The sequence below is a fragment of the Artemia franciscana genome, chromosome 13, assembly GCF_032884065.1.
Source record: "Artemia franciscana chromosome 13, ASM3288406v1, whole genome shotgun sequence".
Classification (NCBI taxonomy): domain Eukaryota; kingdom Metazoa; phylum Arthropoda; class Branchiopoda; order Anostraca; family Artemiidae; genus Artemia; species Artemia franciscana.
The window spans coordinates 4572942-4595429 of NC_088875.1; the positions used below are offsets into that span (position 1 = coordinate 4572942).

Here is a 22488-nt window from a genome sequence, read left to right on the forward strand (position 1 = left end):
TATAGACAAGAGTGTAGGTCATAAGAAATGGCTTGTGAATGTTTTGCAAGGTTTAAAAATTTAGGACAATTGCTCAGGTTGGCAACTGAGCACAAAAGTAAGATTTTGTGAATGGTTTTTTTTGTGACTGTTATATTTATGTATTGTCAAGTATTTTAAAGTTAATCTTCATTGTTTTGTTTTAATTGCCATGGCCTTAGGAATTTAGTGCATTAAAACCTACTTATGTCCATTCATTTGCTTTTAAACATACAGGAGTTCTATGTTTCCTAGCTTCAATAAACTTATATGCAATTTTGAGACCAGGGGTTACAAAGTAGGTCAAAACTTGCAAATGGAACTGTGGTGTGACTAATTAACTGGTAAGAAATGTATATCAATTTAGAGATTCAAAAAGACAATCATGTAGAAAACAAACAAGACAAATAAATAAAAGTAATCCCTTTACAACCATTTAATAAAGTGTCAGAAATGTAAGTCACCCTTAAGATTGAAATAAACAAACCTTCAATTATGAATCTGTTTTCTTTAAACAGATTGAAGGGGCAAACCTCCAAGCTATGATAAATTCAATCTCACTTTTGGTCTCTTTCCTTCTCAATGGGAACTTTCTCGATGGGAACCAAGCTATGACAAATTCAATCCCACTTTTGGGCTCTTTCCTTTTTAATAGGAACTTTCTTTGGATTTTTTTCCAACCAAGTAAAAACAGAAGGGACAGGATCAGGTGTAAGTGACCTTCCATTTAGCCTACATACCCAGGAGAAAATCATGCAACTCTTTGCTAATAATTGGTAAATTTTCTGTTGTTCATATATTTGACTTATAAAGTGAACATACCCCTTGATGCCTTTTTTTATGTTCTTTACAAACATAATAATTAATTCAATTGCAAATTCAAATTTAAGCACTTTTTGAGCTCTTGAAAATGACCAAAATATTTCTAATTTTTGGGTATAAAAAAAGCTTAAAACATTGGTCTCAAACTTACTGTTTCATTCTTAATCCATTTTCTAAATGTTATATAATCCACAAGCACTGATTTTCTACAATTAAGTTGAATTAATAAATTTTACAATATTATGCAATTTTCTTCTTCTTTGATGCCAAATTTTCAATTAAACTATGTATTTTTGGTCATTTTTGACAAAATAATGTATGTTTTTCACTGCCAAAATTTGTTAGGTTAGGTCAAAAAGTGCTTAAATTTGAATTAGCAATATAAGCAATTATTATACTTGTAAAGAACATACAAAAAGGCATCAAGTGGTATATTCACTTTATTTGTAAGTCAAATATGAACAAAAAAAAATTACTCCCAACCTGCCTAATTTGCAAATATATAGCCCAAATTATATATTTTCAATGTATTCTGCCACCTTTTAGCCTAAGTGTTTTTCCAGTTCTTGTTTTGCCACAGTTGCTTCAATTATCAGGTACTAGGGTTGAGGGATAGATTGGCAGAATCAATAGGAAATATGTAATTTCAGCTTTAGATTTCCACATTAGGAGGGTTGGGGCTAAAGTAGAGCAGGGCTGCATGTAGAACATGTTAGCTATAATTATTATGTAAATTATAAAGAGTAACCTTTTTTAACAGGTTTTCTTCTATAGACATACAGGTTTTACCACCCTTGGCTTTTACCACATCAAGCATTGTATACCCAGAGAAGAATAAGTAGCAACAAGCTATATATAGGCTACATAAGCACATGTTATTTAACAGTGACTTCTCTAGAACTTAACTATGAACCCTTAGTAATATTGACAAGAAATGAGTAACAGAAAAAATGAAATTTAGGCTAAATGGCAATCAGGAACTGGATACAGGCTAAAGGGGGCCAAAAACAGGGCTGTATAATTGGAGTTCAAAGAACTCCAATTATACAGTGACTTTTGAAACATCACTGTATACAAGTGAATTTTTAGTGAAGTAAACACTTCCCTTGCTAATTTAGGACTTTAAATTGATTAGCCTACTGAAATTTTCCTATCCTATGTAATTAAATATTTTCCTTTTTCAGAGCATTAAGACAATCTATCACAATAAAAAAAACATCCAAAGCATCTTGAATGGAATGACTATAAGAAGACAAATGAAAATCACAATTTGCAATATAACAATTAAACTTCTGGCCACACAAAATTGTATTAGGATACCCAGCTTTGAAATAATTGCTCAAGTAGCTTAATAGTAACTTTAACTAATATTGCAATAACTTTATAAGATTTTTCTTAACCATTTTATTATCTACCTATCCCATCCACCCAGTAAAAGAAAAAACCCACCCACCTACACAAGAAAAGCGCCAGTTTTAACTAGACTAATAACATAGTTTTTAAGTCTATTTTAGTGCAACCTACCCAACAACAAAAAATCAAGATCAATAACTCACCACACTGGTACACAAGAGTGGTGCCTTCATCTTGGATCCATCTGAAGACATACTCCATGATTAGCTATAATTGAAACTTCTGCCTTCTTTCCGAGTTAACTTGAGACGAACGTACAAAATGTAAAAGTTTTCAGTTAACTTTTACAAATCGAACGCTCCAAGTTAACGAAGAATCGCAAATAAAACGTCGGAATGCTGGTTTCAGTCAACTTGAAAAGTGAATCAAACGCAACTTTAAAACGGCAAGATTAATTGCGAGAATAGCAACATCGGTCACGTGTATGTCATTGACCCCGTTCAGTGTAAACAAAGCGTGAATTGATTAACTGATTTTTAGAGGCAGAAATAAGTAAAATTTTTATTGTGTACATCCTAAGTTACAAATACCAGGTAATAAAGCATTTTTTTTTGGGGGGGGGAGATTCTACTTCAGCACAGCTGTTACTGCTCTGCTGTTGTTGTTACGAAACTGTTATATTATGTTACCGATTATTATTAGTTGCTTTTTAGCTAGTTCAAAATTTGTTTTTCATAGTTCGTGGTAATAAACTGAGTATCCCCCTCAACAGACCCTTCCCCCATCGCAGGTGGTTGGTCTTCAATCACTTTTGACTTCTTTGAAATGGATTAGAGCTCTGAAATTCTGATGTAATGAGCACCCTCCGAAGTTTCTGCGATCGCGAGGTGGAGTTGGGGATGGAAAGGGGAGTCTCCCTCCTATAAAGAATAAACTCTGCTCATTTTAGCGCGTAATATTTCTCTTTACTTCCATAATAACTGTATTGCCCAGAAATCGAGACGATTAAATATTAATTTTACATTTGAAGTTTTTTTTAAATGTTTTTTTTTTTAGCGTGAATCAAACACCCATCTCAGAATTTCATTCGGATGTCTTCAGAAGAAAAAGGAACACGGGAAGGAGGCTAGTTGCGTGCTAATTGATCTTTAAATAAGGATAAACGCCACATTTCCTTTCTGTCACTAAATAAAAAACAAGTTTTTTTTTAACTGAAAGTAAGGAGCGATATTAAAACTTGAAACGAACAGAAACAATTTCGTACATAAAAGAGGTTGCCCCCTCCTCAACACGTCACTCCTTATGCTAAAGTCTGTTTTCATTGTTTTAAAAAGTAGAGTTGGGTCAAAGAGTGAAACTTTAGCATAAAGAACGAAGCTTTAGAGGGAAAACCTGTTTCATATACGGAATAATTTCTATTCGTTTTAAGTTACAATGTCGCTCCTTACTTTCAGTTTGAAAAACTTGTTCTTTTATTTAATTTATAAATATTTTTCAACTAATGCAGCTTTGAATTTTGGTTAATGTACATGAAAAAGTAATGAAAAATGTATATTAATTTTGGCATATTTATTCCGCATATGAAGGATTGCCCCCTGTCAATACCTTGATCTTAACGCTAAAGTTATTAACAGTAAATAATTTCCTATTCTAATTAAACGGCCCCCGAGTTTCAGTTGCCGTACTTCGAAAATTGGGACAAACTTTAGCATAAAGAGTAAGGTATTGAGGAGGGGGCAAACCTTCGTATATAGAATAATTTTCGTTCATTTTGACGTTTAATGTTGCTCCTTACTTTCAAAAAAATAATTTTGTTTTAATTTAACTAACTGTAAGTCGGAGCGACTCGGCCCAATTGCACAAAAAAAATTAACAGTAGTTACAACAAAAGATTTAATTTTTTATACAAATTTAAAATAAATAATACTTATTATGTTTAATATTACCCTTCAAACGGCACAGGCCTGAGAGAATTAGCCTGATTATCAAATAAGGGAAAACACATTCCGCAAGACCATCGGATTCACTGTATCAGAGAAAACTAATGCAGAGGTTTCAAGCTCAGAAAAAACAACAACTAAAAAACACGCTTTTTGAACTGAAAATAAGGAGCAACGCTAAAACTTACAACAAACCCAAATTCCGTATATGAATGGTTAGCCCCTTCTCGATGCCTCATTCTTTACATTAAATTTTGACCTTTGGTCCCAATTCTTTCCAAATTTTCTTTAAGAAAACTTAAAGGCCATTTAATTGGAATTAGAAGCTTTTGTAGAAGTGCTGAAAAACTTGCCTTCTTATTTTTATTGAAAACAAACGTGCTTTTTAAAATTTATTCGTTTAGATGTGATTTTCCCCTGTTTTGTTTCACTATTCTGAATGCTCAGTTTTCTACTTTATTTTAGGTACAACCTCTCCCGAAATGTCCCAGACGGCGCCGAGAAATCTTATTTCAGCACTGATTTTGGTCAATGAAATTTTTGACTCGGAGAATGAATTATATCAAGATGAGGAATAGCTGAATGAGCCAAGTATTTTAACGGTATTTCAATGTTATGATTTATCAGTTTTTGTGTGCATATTACATAATTAAGCAACTGTCATGAGGAAGCAAATTGTTTTGTTTGACGTTTTTGCATGCAATCAATCTCTGGGACTAACCGATACAATCAATGCGGAAACTGCAGATGTTAATTATTTGAGAATTACTTTTTCTTAGTTGGAGGATTTCCTTCCCTTACTCAAAACTGTTGACTATGTGCGTGCTATTACGACTTAATTTACAAATGCATTAAATTGATTTCACTGGCTTCCCCCGCGCGCGTAAGTCGTTACGTGCCATATTAGTTACGCGCCATTGTAGTTGTGTCCCTGTGTCCCACCTGTGAATATAGACAGATATATATATATATATATATATATATATATATATATATATATATATATATATATATATATATATATATATATATATATATCTATATATATAAAAATAAGTTGTCTGTCTGTCTGTGGATGGATCAGGTGACGTCATGTTTCGGCTGACGTCATGAAATTAGTTGTCGTCATTTTTGTTATGACGATGCTTAGTATATTGTAAAACACATTAATTTGGTTAATAATATACCATTTAAAACACCAAAATGAACATGCTGGAGTAGTCACTCGGTGAGAGAGGGTGTCAGAACGGAGAATGAAGGTCCCAGGTTCAAATCCTGGTTAGGCTAAAAAAGGTAAAAAAACTAAAAACTAAAAAAAAACTGAAAATACTAAAAAAAGGCAAAAACTACAAAAAAACTAAAAACTAATAAAAAAATAAAAAAGCCGAAAAACTAAAAAAACTAAAGAAACTAAAAAAAGGAATAAAACTTAAAAAACTAAAAACTAAAAAAAAACTAAAAAAAATGAAAAAACTGAAAAATAGAAGAGAAAAAGAAAACTAATAAAATTAAGAATAAAAATAAAAAAAAATAAAAAAGATAAAAACTAAAAAAAAGTAAAAAGAAAAAACGAAAAAAAAAACTAAAAAAGCTAAAAAAAAGGTAAAAACCAATAAAAAACTAAAAAGAAAAAAGGTAAAAAACTAAAAAAAATTTCATCTAAAAAACTAAAAAAAACTAAAAAAGGTAAAAACTAAAAGAACTAAAAAAGAAAAAAAAACTAAAAAAAGGAAAAAACCTGAAAAATAAAGGAGAAAAAGAAAACTAAAAAAATATAAATAAAAATAAAAAAACTAAAAAGATAAAAACTTCAAAAAAAACTAAAAAGAAAAAAGAAAAAAACTAAAAAACCTAAAAAAAGGTCAAAACCAATAAAAAAAAAACTAAAAAGAAAAAAAGGGAAAAAATTAAAAATTTATTTCATCATATACCAATTCAAAAACGAATGTATACCGGGATGACGACCGGGACACAGGGAATATAAATGACACAACTACAACGGGGACGCCGGGGGCACAGGGGGATATAAATGACGACCGGGACACCGGGACACAAGGAATATAAATGACACCCGGGACGTTCAAAGAAAAATCACCGACTGGGACACCGGGACACAAATGACGACCGGGACACAGGGAATATAAATGACGACCGGGACACAGGGACATAACTACAAAGGGGACGCCGGGGTGCACAGGGGGATATATAAATGACGATGGCGACTCAGGGCATGGTCGATTAGCAATCACCATCAACAAAGCTCAAGGGCAATCATTAGAATCATGAGGTATAGATCTGAATACGGATTGTTTTCCCATGGACCATTATATGTTGCATGTTCAAGAGTCGGTAAACCTGACAATCTATTTATATGCACAGACAATGGGACAGCAAAGAATGTTGTATATTCGCAAGTTTTACGTAGTTAAAAACATAAAAAACATAAGTTTTACGTAGTTAAAAACTAAATCGGAAGTCAAAATTCCTGGTAGCATAACTCTGACCATTTCTCATGCCCAAGAGGGTCAATCAGGGTTAATGGTTTATTAGTTTTAGGCATAAATAAACCTTAGCAATATATTTCAAGCGGCATCTAGAGATAGTGAAAAGGAAACATAATTTAAAAGACAATATTTATATGTAAAGTTTTGAAAAAGATGGGTATATAAGTAAATATGATAGATTATTATCCGTCTGCATGGTTGATTCATTTAATTCTTGTCCTATTTTCTTTAAGCTCTATTTTTCTTTTTTCTTTTTCTTATTTTTCTTAGGCACTATTTTTCATTTCTCTTTTGGTCTTTTGCATTGTCGTTTGCTCTCTGACAGCTCTAAAACTTTCTAACCAAAATGTGGCAGAAATAAGTATCTCTCAATCCTCGCATGAAAGTTGGGAAGAGTTAATCTGAGCTTAAAAACTCCCCTCCCCTCCGTTTGTAATATTTGTTAGAATTTAGAGTAAATACAATGAATAAACCGTCGTATAGCGCTTTGGTAAGTCGAAAAGAACAATAGACGTTGTTGACTCATCGTATGAGTCATCGTCGTTGACTCATCCGCCCCTCCTGACATAAAGCTCATTTATAGTATACAGTCATTTCCGCAGGGACCGGGTATCTTTGGGCTTCAACACCAGTAAAGGGTGTTTTTTCTCTTCTTATTTTTTTATGTGTATGCAGGAACTTTGATTTAATGACGAATACCTACTAAGTTTTCCCTTAAATTTTGAATCAAAAAAATTATGAATATTTCAATAAATATTCTATTAATAATATAATAAAAGGGAAAACTAGAGTAAAGTTGAAAGCTTTAGGAAATAAGAGGTAAATTCAGCTATGTGAGTATGGATGCCTCTTATACGCCCTTTCCCTGACTCCTATTTTCTTTCAAAACCTCCGAAGTATTTCTTATTGAAGTTATAATCTTTTTTCATTCCCCCCCCAAAAAAAACTCCGGAGTACACTCCTCGTTGAAAAATTCTGGAAGTTTCGGAAATTTTGGAATTTAAAATTCTGGAAGTTCTTTTTTATGGAACGTTTTGTAGAACCGTCATACGAACACTTTCCTTATAGTCTCTTATCTACACCACGATTTACTTTTAATTAGCTACAGAATTTGATAATGCAAAATATATTGCATCAAAAACTTATAAATCATGTCATTCAAAGTACCTTTTTTGCCAAAGAATTTGGCATTTAAAGAAATGTTTAATCATTTTTTTGTTTGCCAACTGATTAGATTTAATCTATATTCAGGAATATGACAAATGAGATTCTACAGTGCACATTATGTTTCAGGAAAAGTAGTCTTATCCAACACTTCGTGGTAACAAACTGTAGTAAGGAGCGACCCGGCTCAATAGTAACCGAAACTCTAAAAAACGAAATTTTGATGCCAATAGTTACAACAAAAGAATCGCATTTTATTGCTGATTTTAAATATATAACTTTCATCAAATTTAGTTTTACCCATTAAGAGTTACGAGCCTGAGAGGGGAAGCATCCCTTAAAAGTAATAAAATCTTAACGAAAATCACACTATCAGATTCAGCGTATCAGAGAACCCTACTGTAGAAGTTTCAAGCTCCTATCTACAAAAATATGGAGTTTTGTATTTTTTGCCACAAGACAGATTACGGATGCGTGTTTATTTGTTGTTTTTTTTTTTTTTTCAAGGGGTGGTCGTATCAATCCAGTGCTCCTAGAATGCCACAAGAGGGCTCATTCTAACGGAAATTAAAAGTTCTAGTGTCCTTTTTAAGTGACCAAAAAATTGGAGGGCACCTAGGCCCCCTCCCACGTTAATTTTTTCCAAAAGTCACCGGATTAAAATCCGGTGACTCTTGAGAGCCATTAATTCAGCATAGTCGAAATACCTAATAACTATATCTTTTGGGACGACTTTCCTCCCCCTAAGTCCCCGTGAAAGGGTGCTGCAAGTTACAAACTTTGACCAGTGTTTACATATAGTAATGGTTTTTGGGAAGTGTACAGACGTTATCAGGGGGATTTTTTTGTTGGGGGGAAGTTTACTTATAAAGTTTACTGTTTTAAAAAGTAGAGTTGAGAGAAAGAGTCAAACTTTAGCGTAAAGAGCGGGGCGTTGAGGAGGGAACAGCCCCTTTCATATACGGAGTAATTTCTGTTCGTTTTAAGTTTTAATGTCGCTCCCTTGGTGGGGGCGCGAAGCGCCCCCACCAACTAGGTGTTGGGGTGGCGCGAAGCGCCACCCCAACAGCTAGTATATATATATATATATATATATATATATATATATATATATATATATATATATATATATATATATATATATATATATATATATATATATATATATATATATATATATATATATATATATATATATATATATATATTTAACTACATAAAACTTGCAGATATACAACATTCTTGGCTGTCCCATTGTCGGTGCATATAGTCCCGGTCGCTTTCTCTTTGATTGTCCCGGTCGTCCCCTTCGTCATTTATATATCCCCCTGTGCCCCCCGGCGTCCCTGTTGTTGTTGTTTCCCAGTGTCCCGGTCGTCATTTGTGTCCCAGTCTGTAATTTCTCTTTGAGTGTCGCGGTCGTCATTTATATTCCCTGTGTCCCGGTCGTCATTTGTGTTCCGGTGTCCCGGTCTGTAATTTCTTTTGATTGTCCTGGTTGTCATTTATATTCTCTGTGTCCCGGTGCTTTGATGATGGTGATTGCTAATCGAACATTCCTTGTGTCCCGGTCACTTTCTCTTTGAGTGTCCCGGTCGTCATTTATATTCCCTACTAGCTGTTGGGGTGGCGCTTCGCGCCACCCCAACACCTAGTTGGTTGGGCGCTTCGCGCCCCCCAAGCCCCCCGCGCGCGTAAGTCGTTACGCGCCATTGTAGTTGTGTCCCTGTGTCCCACCTGTGAATAGAGATATAATATATAGATATAATTATATAGATATAAATATGTTTTTAACTACGTAAAACATGCGAATATACAACATTCTTCGCTGTCCCATTGTCTGTGCATATAAATAAATTAAAATAAAATAAATAAAATAAGACCCGGTCGTCATTTATATTCCCTGTGTCCCGGTGTCCCAGTTTGTAATTTCTCTTTGAGTGTCCCGGTCGTCATTTATATTCCCTGTGTCCCGGTCGTCATTTGTGTCCCGGTCTGTAATTTCTATTCAAACTATCCCTGCGTCCCGGTCGTCATTTATATATCCCGCCTGTGTCCCCGGCGTCCCCGTTGTAGTTGTGTCCCAGTCGTCATTTATATTCCCTGTGTCCCGGTCGTGATTTGTGTCCGGGTGTCCCAGTCTGTAATTTCTCTTTGAGGTTCCCGGTCGTCATTTATATTCCCTCTGTCTCGGTCGTCATTTGTGTCCCGGTCTGTAATTTCTCTTTGAGTGTTTTTTTTTTTTTTTTTTTTTTTTTAGTTTTTTACCTTTTTTCTTTTTTCAGTTTTCTTTTTCTTCTTTATTTTTCAGCGTCACTATGAAGTACATATCGCCGAACTTTTGTTTTTTAACTAAAATCTGGTAAGCATAGATGACCTTATCCAAGTCAAAGTCCCAAACCCAATCATCATCGCTATCATTTTCAGTTTTGATATGTTTCGACTCTCGCTGTCCAGGTGAATTTTCATCTAACTACGCGGTTTTGCGTTCTTTAGCCGCAAGCCTGTTTTATTGCTGTTCTTGTGATTCCTCGGCACGCTTTCATTTCTTACTTTCTCTATCAGTCGCAAGCCTGTTTTCTTGCTGTTCTTGTGATTCCTCGGCACGCTATGCGAATATACAACATTCTTCGCTGTCCCATTGTCTGTGCATATAAATAGATTGTCAGGTTTACTGACTCTTGAACATGTCCCGGTCGTCATTTATATTCCCTGTGTCCCGGTCGTCATTTGTGTCCCGGTCTGTAATTTCTATTCGAACAATCCCTGTGATCCGGTCGTCATTTATATATATCCCGCCTCTGCCCCCGGCGTCCCCGTTGTAGTTGTGTCCCTGTGTCCCGGTCGTCATTTATATTCCCTGTGTCCCGGTCGCGATTTGTATCCGGGTGTCCCAGTCTGTAATTTCTCTTTGAGGTTCCCGGTCGTCATTTATATTCCCTCTGTCTCGGTTGTCATTTGTGTCCCGGTCTGTAATTTCTCTTTGAGTGTTTTTTCTTTTTAGTTTTTTTTTAGTTTTTTACCTTTTTTCTTTTTTTATTTTTCTTTTTCTTCTTTATTTTTCAGCGTCACTATGAAGTACATATCGCCGAACCTTTGTTTTTTTAACTTAAATCTGGTAGGCATTGATGACCTTATCCAAGTCAAAATCCCAAACCCAATCATCATCGCTATCATTTTCAGTTTTGATATGTTTTGACTCTCGCTGTCCAGGTGGATTTTCATCTAACTGCGCGGTTTTGCGTTCTTTAGCCGCAAGCCTGTTTTCTTGCTGTTCTTGTGATTCCTCGGCACGCTTTCTTTTCTTACTTTCTCTATCAGCCGCAAGCCTGTTTTCTTGCTATTCTTGTGATTCCTCGGCACGCTTTCTTTTCTTGCTTTCTCTATCAGCAGCAAGTTTTTTGGCATAGACTCTTTGAGCAGCTTCCTCGGCTGTTGCCATTGTAGGTTCTTCAGTCATTTTGCAATTAAACATCTTTCCGTGAACGAATGTCTTAAATACCTTTAATGACGTCATCGTCATAACAAACATGACGACAACTAACTTCATGACGTCAGTCGACACACAAACATGACGTCACTTGACACACACACACACACAGACAACTTATTTATATATATATATAGATAGATGTCCCGGTCGTCATTTGTGTCCCGGTCTGTAATTTCGTCAGTCGACACACAAACATGACGTCACTCGACAGACACACAGACAACTTATTTTATATATATACATATATATATATATATATATATATATATATATATATATATATATATATATATATATATATATCTATATATATAAAAATAAGTTGTCTGTCTGTGGATGTGTGGATGGATGTGTCAGGTGACGTCACCTGAAAAAACTGGATTAGGTGACGTCAAAACTGAAAAAACTAAAAAAAGGCAAAAACTACAAAAAAAACTAAAAACTAATAAAAAAAATAAAAAAGCTAAAAAACTAAAAAAACTATAAAGGTAAAAACCAATAAAAAACTAAAAAAAAAACTGAAAAAACTAAAAAAAGGCAAAAACTACAAAAAAAAACTAAAAACTAATAAAAAAAGTAAAAAAGCTAAAAAACTAAAAAAACTAAAAAAACTAAAAAAATGTAAAAAACTAAAAAAAATAAAAAATAAAAAAAAACTAAAAAAAAGGAAAAAACTGAAAAATAAGCTAAAATAAAGGTAAAAACCAATAAAAAACTAAAAAAAAGGGAAAAAACTAATAAATGACGACACTCAAAGAGAAAGCGACCAGGACAAAAAACTAAAAAAAAGGCAAAAACTACAAAAAAACTAAAAACTAATAAAAAAAATAAAAAAGCTAAAAAACTAAAAAAACTAAAAAAAGGTAAAAAACTAAAAAAACTAAAAACTAAAAAAAAACTAAAAAAGGTAAAAACTAAAAGAACTAAAAAAGAAAAAAATAAATGACGACACTCAAAGAGAAAGCGACCAGGACAAAAGGAATGTTCGATTAGCAATCAACAAAGCACCGGGACACAGGGAGTATAAATGACGACCAGGACACAAGTAAAAAAAAAAAATAAACAAAACTAAAAAGAAGGTAAAAACTACAAAAAAACTAAAAAGAAAAAAAAACTAAAAACTAATAAAAAAACTAAAAAATCTAAAAATCTAAATAAACTAAAAAAGAAAAAAAAAGGAAAAAAATAAAGGAGAAAAACAAAACTAAAAAACGAATGTATATACAGACCGGTACACCGGGATACAAATGACGACCGGGACACAGGGAATATAAATAACGACCGGGACACAGGGACACAACTACAACGGGGACACCGGGGGAAACAGGGGGATATAAATGACGACCGGGACAAAAAAACTAAAAAGAAATAAAAACTAAAAACTAATAAAAAAAACTAAAAAATCTAAAAATCTAAATAAGCTAAAAAAGAAAAAAAAAGGAAAAAAATAAAGGAGAAAAACAAAACTAAAAAACGAATGTATATACAGACCGGGACACCGGGATACAAATGATGACCGGGACCCGGGACACAGGGAATATAAATGACGACCGGGACACAGGGACACAACTACAACGGGGACACCGGGGGAAACAGGGGGATAACCTGACAATCTATTTATATGCAAAGACAATGGGACAGCAAAGAATGTTGTATATTCGCAAGTTTTACGTAGTTAAAACCATATATATATATATATATCTATATTCACAGGTGGGACATAGGGACACAACTACAATGGCGCGTAACTATTATGGCGCGTAACGACTTACGCGCGCGGGGGGGCTTGGGGGGGCGCGAAGCGCCCCCACCAACTAGGTGTTGGGGTGGCGCGAAGCGCCACCCCAACAGCTAGTATATATATATATATATATATATATATATATATATATATATATATATATATATATATATATACATATATACCTCCCTCCCCCCACCCAACGGGGGGTTATATATACCCCCCCCCCCCGCCCAAAGGGAAATAATTCCCTCTACCCATAGAAAACAGAAATTTTTTGGTGGGGAGGGGGAACTTTTTCAGAAAACTCATCAAAAATTAGTTTATATTCAGTTTTGCAACGTTTTTACGAGTCGGACAAACATTACACGGGGGGGGGGGGTAATATGACCCTTTTTTGACATGTTAATTTTAAAGAATGGGAAAACAACACAAACTGTACTTTTTGCGCACCATAGGGTATTTTATGAATGCCTTATTAAGTCAAATTTATAAAAGTAATTAAATATGAAAATCTTTTTGTAATTTAATTTGAATCTAATACCAGTTGGAATTTTTCCAGCTCGGTTTCAGAACAATAGGCTCTTCTTCATAACAATGGCGAAATCAAACAATTCAGAAATAATATCTTCTCGGTTTCATAATCATTGTTTATCCGTTGCTTCAAAATACTTCCTAATATTTTTTTTCCCTTTTTAGACAAGAGTTTCAACCATATCGAGACGAAATGTACCAAAGGTAGCAGGATATGAAGAAATAGTCACAGAGAGAATGCAGGATTATGATTTTAAAACTCATTTTAGACTTCATAGAAGTACTTTCGATCTTCTCTTAGGAAAAATTAACATAAACCTACAGAATCAGACAAGACCAACATCACCATCACCAAACAAGATACTCCTCATAAACCTATGGATTCTGGCAACCCCAGAGTCCTACAGGTCCGTTGGATGTCGCTTCGGTGTGTGTAAGACAACAGTGTTCAAAGTTATAAGAAGAACAATTGATGCCATTTACGAAATGGCATCAACAACAATAAAGTGGCCAGGGGCTACAGAAGCACAAAACATAATTTCTGCCAATAGTTCTACTGCTGGCTTTCCAGAGGTTCTTCGTGCTATAGATGGAACCCATATCCCAATCAGAACCCCTCAACATTCTTCGGGAACATATATCAACAGAAAGGGGTTTCACTCTCTCCAATTGCAGGTTGTGTGCCAACATAACCTGAAATTTACTAACTGTTACGTAGGTCATCCAGGGTCCATGCATGATGCCCGTGTTTTTCGGCATTCAGAAATTTGTACTGACCTACAAAATAGTACTTTATTTTTTCCCGAGGATAGCCATTTAATCGGCGATGCAGCGTACCCACTTTCTGACCGGTTACTAACACCATATAGAGATACGGGTAACCTAACCAGATATCAGGTTAGGTACAACTTTAAACTGTCTTCTACAAGAATGTCTGTTGAAAGGGCGATTGGAATGTTAAAGGGTCGTTTTAGAAGACTTAAGTTTTTTGATTCCCCTGACCTTGCATTTATTTGCAAATCAGTAATTGCAGCATGTTCCTTGCATAATTTTTGTATTGACGAGAATGATCTCCATTTTGAAAATTCAGAAGAGCTGAGCTCAGGCAGAGCTGCTACAATTAATTCAGAAAATAACATCTATAATTCCACAGTCACTGCCAGAGCAAAAAGGGACCGCATTGCAAGACTTTTATAATTATTAAAATAAATAGTTACCGTTTTTTACTTATTAGTAGGTTACTTTCTATGTTTAAACTTTTGTTAGCATAATTAATTGTATCACAATCTAATATTAATCAACAGTAAAGTGGAATTTTCTCTTGAAATTTATTTGAAGATAATTACTTTCATAATAACAGCGTAGACCCGAAATATTCCCAGAAATCATAAGGAACAAGATATCAATTTCCCGTTTTCGATGCGTTACCCTGTGAGGTATATCCCTCCCAAACTAAAAAGAAAAAAAACAGAGAACCTTATTGTAGAAGTTTAAGTGCCTTTTAAGTTTTTTAATTCGGAAACCTACGGACATATTTCGCGAGGAACTTTTCTCCAGGGGAGGGGGGTGAAGGGATTGTCTATAGAATTTTCAGCGGGAAGAAAATGTTTGGGAATAATTCCTTTCAATGAAATCAAATTGTCGGGCAATAATTTTTTAATCGGAAAAATTAGAAAAATAAGGTATTTTTAACTTACGAACGGGTGATCGGATCTTAATGAAATTTCATGTTTGGAAGGATATCGTGTCTCAGAGCTATTATTTTAAATCCCGACCGGCATTAAGCCTCTGATTTTCCTTTTAAATCAATGTATTGGTTCTTAGAATTTTGCTAGAGCTAATATCATATGAGCTCTTGGCCTCTTCAAAAGTGCCATATGAGCTTTTAAATCTTGTTTATTTATAATAATAGCGAACTTTGTTAGTTTTACACTTCGAAGATAAGAAAAACTACTCATAGAATTTGACAACGCTTTCGCCCATGAAACTTATACAATTAGAATGTGCTTGTTCCCAAAATCCAACTATGCTTTCAAGCAAAATCTAAACCCTGTTAAACTTTTTGGTGTTTTTTTTTTACCACCTGCTACTGCCAAAAATTGCAGATTCACATGAAAGTCTTTTCAACAAAAATTGGATTGCGGTTTATTTTTTAACATACATATTGTGCGTAAATTCCTTTTTCTTCAATTTCCTTAAATTTTCTCAACTAAAAAAAAAAAAAAAAAAAAAAAAAAAAAAAAAAAAAAAAAAAAAAAAAAAAAAAAAAAAAAAAAACTCAAATTTGGAAAACCATAATTTTTGCAGGGGGTTATTTTCTTTGGGTAAGAGGATAAATGCCTAGAACCAACCCTCATAGGCATGTCAAAACATAATAACGACACTTTTTCCCCTTGTGAGAAAGAAATACTGGAAAAAGGGAACATTACAAATTTAATAAAGAAAAAAGTAAATTCTAATAAAAGTTAAATTTAGGAAATCAATAACTATTCATTTTTTTCACTGTTTTTAATGCTTCTTTTTTCACTTCAAGTAATTCAAGCTTTACTTTCATTTTTTCTTGATGAACTTTCATTTTTTCTTGATGAACTTCCTGTTCAAATCGTAATCGTTCCTCATGCCGTAAATTGGCATCATTACTGAGTTGTTGAAATCCTTCTGGGTTGCTAAAACATCGCCGTTTGTTGGCCCTCTTAGGCTCTGCATCTTTACTGCCTACACTTGCTTCTGGCACTGGGCTTGATTGTGAAGTAAAGTTAGTAGGGGTTCTCAAACTCCCCCTATTCGATGCAGTTATTGCATCAGTGCCCTCTGGCTTAGGGGCCATCAATCCTTTCATTAATTCAAAATGCTCCCATGTTACTTTCCCTGTTCCACTCCTTCCTGTCTTGTCTTTTTGATCCCTGTACTGCCTTTTCAGGTTTTTCATTTTTGTTTGGCATTGTGCTGAAGAGTAATGTATTCCATCTTCTAAGAAAGAAGCAGAGACTCACAGAGAATTCACTGGTTTCGATGCTTCCTTGGCCAAGACTTTTTATCATTAGCTGCAAAAAATAAGAATGTTCAAAAATAGACATTCATGGGGAAATCGGGAGGTTGTAAAGTCAGCAATGGCCCAAATTAGGGAGTTAGGGACCTCCATAACACCGAAAAAGAGACCAGATTGGGATAGCATTTAAGTTACCAGGTTAATAAACCAAAGAACAGTACCCGTCAGGATCTTCAGGTTAATATAAAAGAAACCATAATTGAACAATCCTTGAAAGTCCATGGAAAAATCTAAACACTGTTGTACCAACTAACTTGCTTATTCAAGTAGTTGATAAAGACTGCCTTGTCACTGCTGTCCTAAAATTCTACCATACTACATTCTTTTTACCATAGCTGAGACTCAAGCAGTCCTATACCTTTTAGTGTACAAGCTGCTCAAACTGTCCAATAGTGACCATGTCATGAAGCTACTGAAAAACCTATGTTTGCTGGTACCAGTATAGCATACAGTTAATCTTTAAATTACCTTCCTAGTACCACAAAATGCAATAGTACGAGGTATATTAAAAAAATACGTGAATTTTTTGTCACCAAGGCATTGGTAACCGTTTTCTATGACTGTGAAGGAGATTTACTTGTGGACTTTTTAGAAGGTTGAGGCGATGTCTAGACTTCCCTAAAAATAGTGTAAAAGGAAGGAAGCATCACCTAAAGAAGTTATTTGACACTGAAGAAGGTTATATTGAAAATATATTGTAATTATGGAAATTATTGTATGCAGAAAGATCCATTGTAATAGAAAAATCAAAAAAAATTACAAAATTCGGCTTATTTTTTTAATACCCTTACACTATCAGAATGTGAACCACATTTAAATGGAACCAGCTGAGTATTCCTGGAAAACGTCAAGTTTACTAAAAAAAAAGTTTATAATCCATACTTTAGAAAACAATACACAATAGGCACAGAGAACTAGCTGATTGTTCTAACACTGGAATCTTTAAATTAGATTCAAGTTATCTTTAAATTAGACATCCAGAACTGCATTTTTTCCCACCATCCAGTTCCAAAAACCATTTACTTCCCGCGTTCACAATTTGAAAATCCCAGGCCAAACATTCGGAATTTTCTTCACCAAGTCTTATAAACAGAAAAACACTTAACATCAAAACCAAGTATAACAAACTTTAAGAACAAAATTTTTAATGATTGTCCATTAGGGTTTATAGCACTTGAATACAACATTGCATTTTATAGGTAAAAATTAAATACTTTTCTTAATTACCCAATCAAATTAAATGAATTTGCTACAAGAATAATGGTTATATTCCAATATTGCTTTCAAATAGAGGAAATCCCCTTACCAAACTAGTGGGTGAAGTGAGTCTGCTTGAGAATTGTTCTGGATACAAGTCCACCTTCAAATACCAGCAAAAACTGCATTGAGTATGCTCAAGACTATCTTCTACCAATTGCAACATTTAAGAAGCTTCTGGCAAGTTACCAACCACTCAAGGTCTATTAAGATACTCCAAAAATAAATGTTAGAATGGCATACTGTTCCATTTTTAATTTCTCACAAAATTTTCTGTCATTGCACACTCAAGCTTTTTCTATTCTGTTGTTACTTCTAGTAAAAGGGCAGGAAACAAAAACGCCTGGAAGCTTCTGGCATTCAACACAAAGCTCATAAAGAAAGCACTTAAGTGTGGATCAAAATGAATGAGGTTTCACTGTGCTTGTCTGAAATCCAACAAAAATATGACTCAAACCCCTGAAAATTGGGACAAAATTCTGACATCCAAGAATGAGGCTTCTCGTTTTCTCAAAATTTATTTACCTGTGTCCTTGCTCCTTTCTGTGGGAACAAGTCCAGATTGACTATCCCCTCTTAATTTATCACTTGGGAAATACTTGTACAAGCCCTTTCTCCTCTCTATTTAACATTTAGCTTTTTCACTAATATTTCTAGCAGTATTCCTAATTTTCTTCCCTAAGATACAATCAACAGACAATGTAATGTATATATTATTTATAAGTATTTTACAGACAGAGATACGAAATAAAGAAAACAAAATTCATTAAAACATTTATAGAAAACTTCAGGCTATACATAGATTAATCATACTGGTTCAGGAAATGATTTTATAACCCATAGCCATAAAGAAAAAAAAATTGATGTTCAAAATAGTAACCACTAAATTTAAATAGGAGAAGAGCATACAAAAAGAGAAAACAAGAATTAAAAATATTTACTTGTATTTTTGAAAAACCATGGTAGCAAGAGCAGGCTAATTTAACAAAAACAAATTTTGAACTAATTACCAAATGATACATCTGAAGCAGGTTCTTGAACAGCAGATATTTCTTGAACTGTGTCAGCATAAGATGAACTTGGAGTAAATTCATCTGTACAAAATTTATTTGAAATTGGATATGGACTTAAATCTACTTCCCAAGAGATAACATCAGCCATTGGCCATCTTTCAAAAGATGCTAGAAAAAAAGAAATGAGAATTATGAGGAAAACCCATTGTGGTTATTCCAACAAAACTGATGGATAAAATTCTAGTTGATTGACTTCTTTCTATCTCAGAAAGGGGTTAGGTTAGGAAAAGAAAACTTTCAGGGATGGGTCTACAAGTTAAAGTATATCCCGGGAAGGTATTTTGAAGTACCTACCTCCACTCCTTCTTCTTCTAGAGGGCCCTGCCCTTTGATGACCTTTAAAATATGTGTGTTATAAAAGTGAAACCTTGCAAAATAGATCTTCTACTTAATTGAAATACAACAAAATTGTTTTCAGCTTCATAACTTTGCTCAGTTCCATAATATATATATATATATATATATATATATATATATATATATATATATATATATATATATATATATATATAGATTAGGGGGAGCAGTTGAAGTTCTCTGATACAAACAAATTATAGGTCTATATTAGGATTCAGGATGAAATTAATTCTAAACGTAGGTCTATGTCTAGGCTATTTCATAGCTGTCCCATTAGTGATTTAATCATAAAATTTTAGCTCAGAATTCTACTCAAATAACAGGGATTGCATTTTCAGAACTAAAGGCAGAGAAAAAGCAACTGGTAACTGAAAATTAAGGTAAAATGTTTTTTTGTCAAAATTTCAATAGGTATAGACCTGTCATGTAGGCAAATTTCAGGGCCCTCTAGAGGGAGAAGGAGTAGAGGTGGGTACTTTAAAATATCTTCCTGGGATATGCTTCAGCCTTTAGACCCATCCCAGAATGTTTCATTTTCCTAACCTAATCTAACCCCTTTTCAAGACAGCAAAAAGTCATCACACAACTAGAATTTTACCACATATATTAAGTTCTCTGATATAAACAAATGATAGGTCTATATTAGGATTCAGGATGAAATTAATTCTAAATGTAGGTCTATGTCTAGGCTATTTCTTAGCTGTGCCATTAGTATAAAATTTTAAATAGCGTAAACTATTAGAAAAGCTACTTTTTGTTATCTTAGAGAGAAAATTAGATTAGAGATTAGGAAAAGTAATGAGTAGAGGGAAAAAATACATCTAAAATTGAGATTGTTTAAATTGAAAATTTAGGGTAAAATAAGAAACAGTGGTAATAGGAAATGTGCATTCCCAAGCTCTATTCCTAAAAACACACCTTTCTAACTGATAAAAAACCTTTGTTCTGTGCATCAGAGCCTAGCCTACTAGCCTTTGAAAGCTCGGCCTAGCTCTCTAGAAAACCTTAATATTTTATAAGCACAGACAAGATTATCCTACTTACAAACTCCTAAATCTGAAGTAATCTCCAATATAACTGTATTAGTATGCTCTCTGCATATAATTTTATAAGTCTTGTCAGTATATTCCATCTGAAATTTCTGAACTGAACTTTCAGACTCAATAGACAGTTCAATTGCAAATAGAACTTGAATCCCACCCTCTTCCCAAGGGACTTGATAGGCTTCCTTAGAAATATTAATCATATTTACTCCACTATAAACATAGGGTGTGTTCCAGGGACTTACTGTAGTAACCGAATGGTTACTATTTCCGTTCCTAGCGGGAAAATGGTTACTGCCCAACCCACTGGGAACGAGAATAGTTACTGCCGGCAGTAACCGCAGTAAGTGATTTTCTTGCCGTGCTCAAAAGAATGGTTAGCGGAGTAAGTACATAATTCACCTTCTTCAACAAAAATCTCATTCAACAAAAAGTAAATATGGACAAGAATGAAAAGAAAGAAAAGAAAAGAAGAAATCAATTGATGAAAAATTTAAATTATTGATTTCATTTATTTTCTGAGTGAAAGGAACTAAAGCTCTTGCTACTCCTTTTGTTTGAGAAGTATTATTTTGCCTTTTCATATAAATCTATTGCGTGGTTAGAGTTTCTGGAATTTCCCTTTCCTGAACCCAATGTTTCCTAACACTTCTAGCCCCCTCAGGGAAGGGGGCCAAGCATCTAATTGGATATCAGAAGCTGATATTCCTATTGTTGTATCTCCAATATCCAATGATGATAGCCTGAATGAAACCATGATTACTGTCTCTGAGCCACCAATCTCTGAAACTGACAACCTGCTAAATGAGGATTTTCAGACAGTAGGCAGAAAACAGAAACGAAAAAAACCTTCTATGAGTCCTCCTGAAATAATGGGACTCTCAAACCCAAATCCAGCTGTGGAGATAAAGGACAAATCCATTATCCTTTTTGCTCCAACAGTAAAAGATCAATCCTTCTCTATCAAAAATATTACTAACATTAGAATGAATCTTTTCAAAACTTTTAGATGCAGCTTCACTGTGAATGTGAACAGAGATGGTTCACTAATGGTTATGTTTCTAGACAGAAATGAAGCCTACAAAGCCCTTAGCCTAAATAAAATTGGCAATATCCCTGTTAGACCTGAATGGTGGAAACCAACCCTGAAAAATTCTCAGAAAATAGTACTGTACAACATACCATTGGAACTGTCAAATGACGACTTGAAAGATGGCCTTATGAACAATAAGGGGGAAATGCTGGAGGTTCTGGATGTTCATCGTATGGGCAAACTAGATTCTAAGGGAACAAGAAGTAGTAAGAGTGTCCTCTTTATCTTACCTGCTAGTTCCCAATTTGACTCAGTATTCCTTTTTGGTCAGCAAAAAGCTCATAAAATATACCAAGAAAAACCTCTTCAATGCTCAAAATGTTTTAAGCTTGGTCACTCATCTAAGTATTGTTCTTCTTCTGTGCCAGGGTGCCCTAATTGCCTTGGTAATCACTCCCTGTCTACAGAAAGTAGATGCACTGAAGTGCCTAAATGTACAAACTGTGATGGTAGACATCAATCAACAGATCACAATTCATGTCCTAAATATGTTCAACGAGCTAAAGTTTTAAAGATTGCTCTTCAAGAAAATGTTCCTTTCCCAATAGCTGCAATGGAGCTGGCCAAGCGGTCCAAAGTACCATCAGGTCCAAGAGGTAATGAGGCCAAAGAAGGGAATTTAGCCCTTCCTCAAAAACCCTGGCTACAGGTCCACAAGAACCACCCAAATCAGGCACTCATACCTCCTACTGAGACTTCTTACCCTCCATTGGCTAAGGAGCATCCCAAGGTGGCTGAAGCTAGCCCATCCCTCAACAATCCTAAAACTAAGCCTAAATCTTGGTCTGAAAGAGTGGCAGCTTTTCCTAATATTTCTACTCAAGCCATAACTATGCAAGATAGAGTTGGACCTCATATTACTAATTTAATTAAATATGTTGCATCAGTGGACCTAATATTACAATCAAATATGGCTAAAGATAAAATAGCCAGTATAACAAAAGAAATTGCAGAATACTACTTTTCCAATTCTATTTTCAATGAAATAGGAACAGAATTATCATCCATTCTCTCAAAATATCATGCATGTCACCTATTCAACCCTTC

At 34.3% G+C, this 22488-nt stretch overlaps 2 protein-coding genes across 8 annotated transcripts; one reads left to right on the forward strand and one right to left on the reverse strand.

Moving 5' to 3' along the window:
* Positions 1–2654: 2654 nt before the first annotated feature.
* LOC136034418 (uncharacterized) lies at positions 2655–14799 on the forward strand. The gene is made up of 3 exons (XM_065715586.1): positions 2655–2786; positions 4599–4735; positions 13735–14799. The coding sequence occupies exon 3, from the start codon at positions 13807–13809 to the stop codon at positions 14764–14766; it is 960 nt and encodes a 319-aa protein (XP_065571658.1). The 5' UTR covers positions 2655–2786; positions 4599–4735; positions 13735–13806; the 3' UTR covers positions 14767–14799.
* Positions 14800–15983: 1184 nt separating this feature from the next.
* On the reverse strand, positions 15984–20816 carry LOC136034419 (uncharacterized). Of its 7 annotated transcripts, none has more exons than XR_010619181.1 (3): positions 20709–20816; positions 18886–19056; positions 15984–16613 (listed from the first exon to the last, which is right to left on the reverse strand). XR_010619181.1 is itself a non-coding variant. In XM_065715588.1 (3 exons), the coding sequence occupies exons 1-3, from the start codon at positions 20549–20551 to the stop codon at positions 16570–16572; spliced, it is 261 nt and encodes an 86-aa protein (XP_065571660.1). In that variant the 5' UTR covers positions 20552–20596; the 3' UTR covers positions 15984–16569. The 7 variants fall into 7 exon arrangements, 2 of the variants coding, with proteins under 2 accessions (XP_065571660.1, XP_065571659.1); XR_010619182.1 differs by having other exon boundaries at positions 20594–20717; XR_010619180.1 differs by lacking the exon at positions 20709–20816 and adding an exon at positions 20558–20613.
* Positions 20817–22488: the final 1672 nt, after the last annotated feature.

What these genes read in the sequence shown, in the direction of transcription:
- LOC136034418 (XM_065715586.1), top strand. Translation starts at nt 13,807, where the DNA reads ATGCAGGATTATGATTTTAAAACTCATTTTAGACTTCATAGAAGTACT.
- LOC136034419 (XM_065715587.1), bottom strand. Translation starts at nt 20,437, where the DNA reads ATGGAATATACTGACAAGACTTATAAAATTATATGCAGAGAGCATACT. An exon ending in TACTTCAGATTTAGGAGTTT is followed by an intron (nt 19,057 to 20,349) that starts GTAAGTAGGATA and finishes CTTTTTTTCTAG; the next exon opens with CATCTTTTGAAAGATGGCCA. An exon ending in TGCTTCAGATGTATCATTTG is followed by an intron (nt 16,614 to 18,885) that starts GTAATTAGTTCA and finishes TATTTTTTGCAG; the next exon opens with CTAATGATAAAAAGTCTTGG.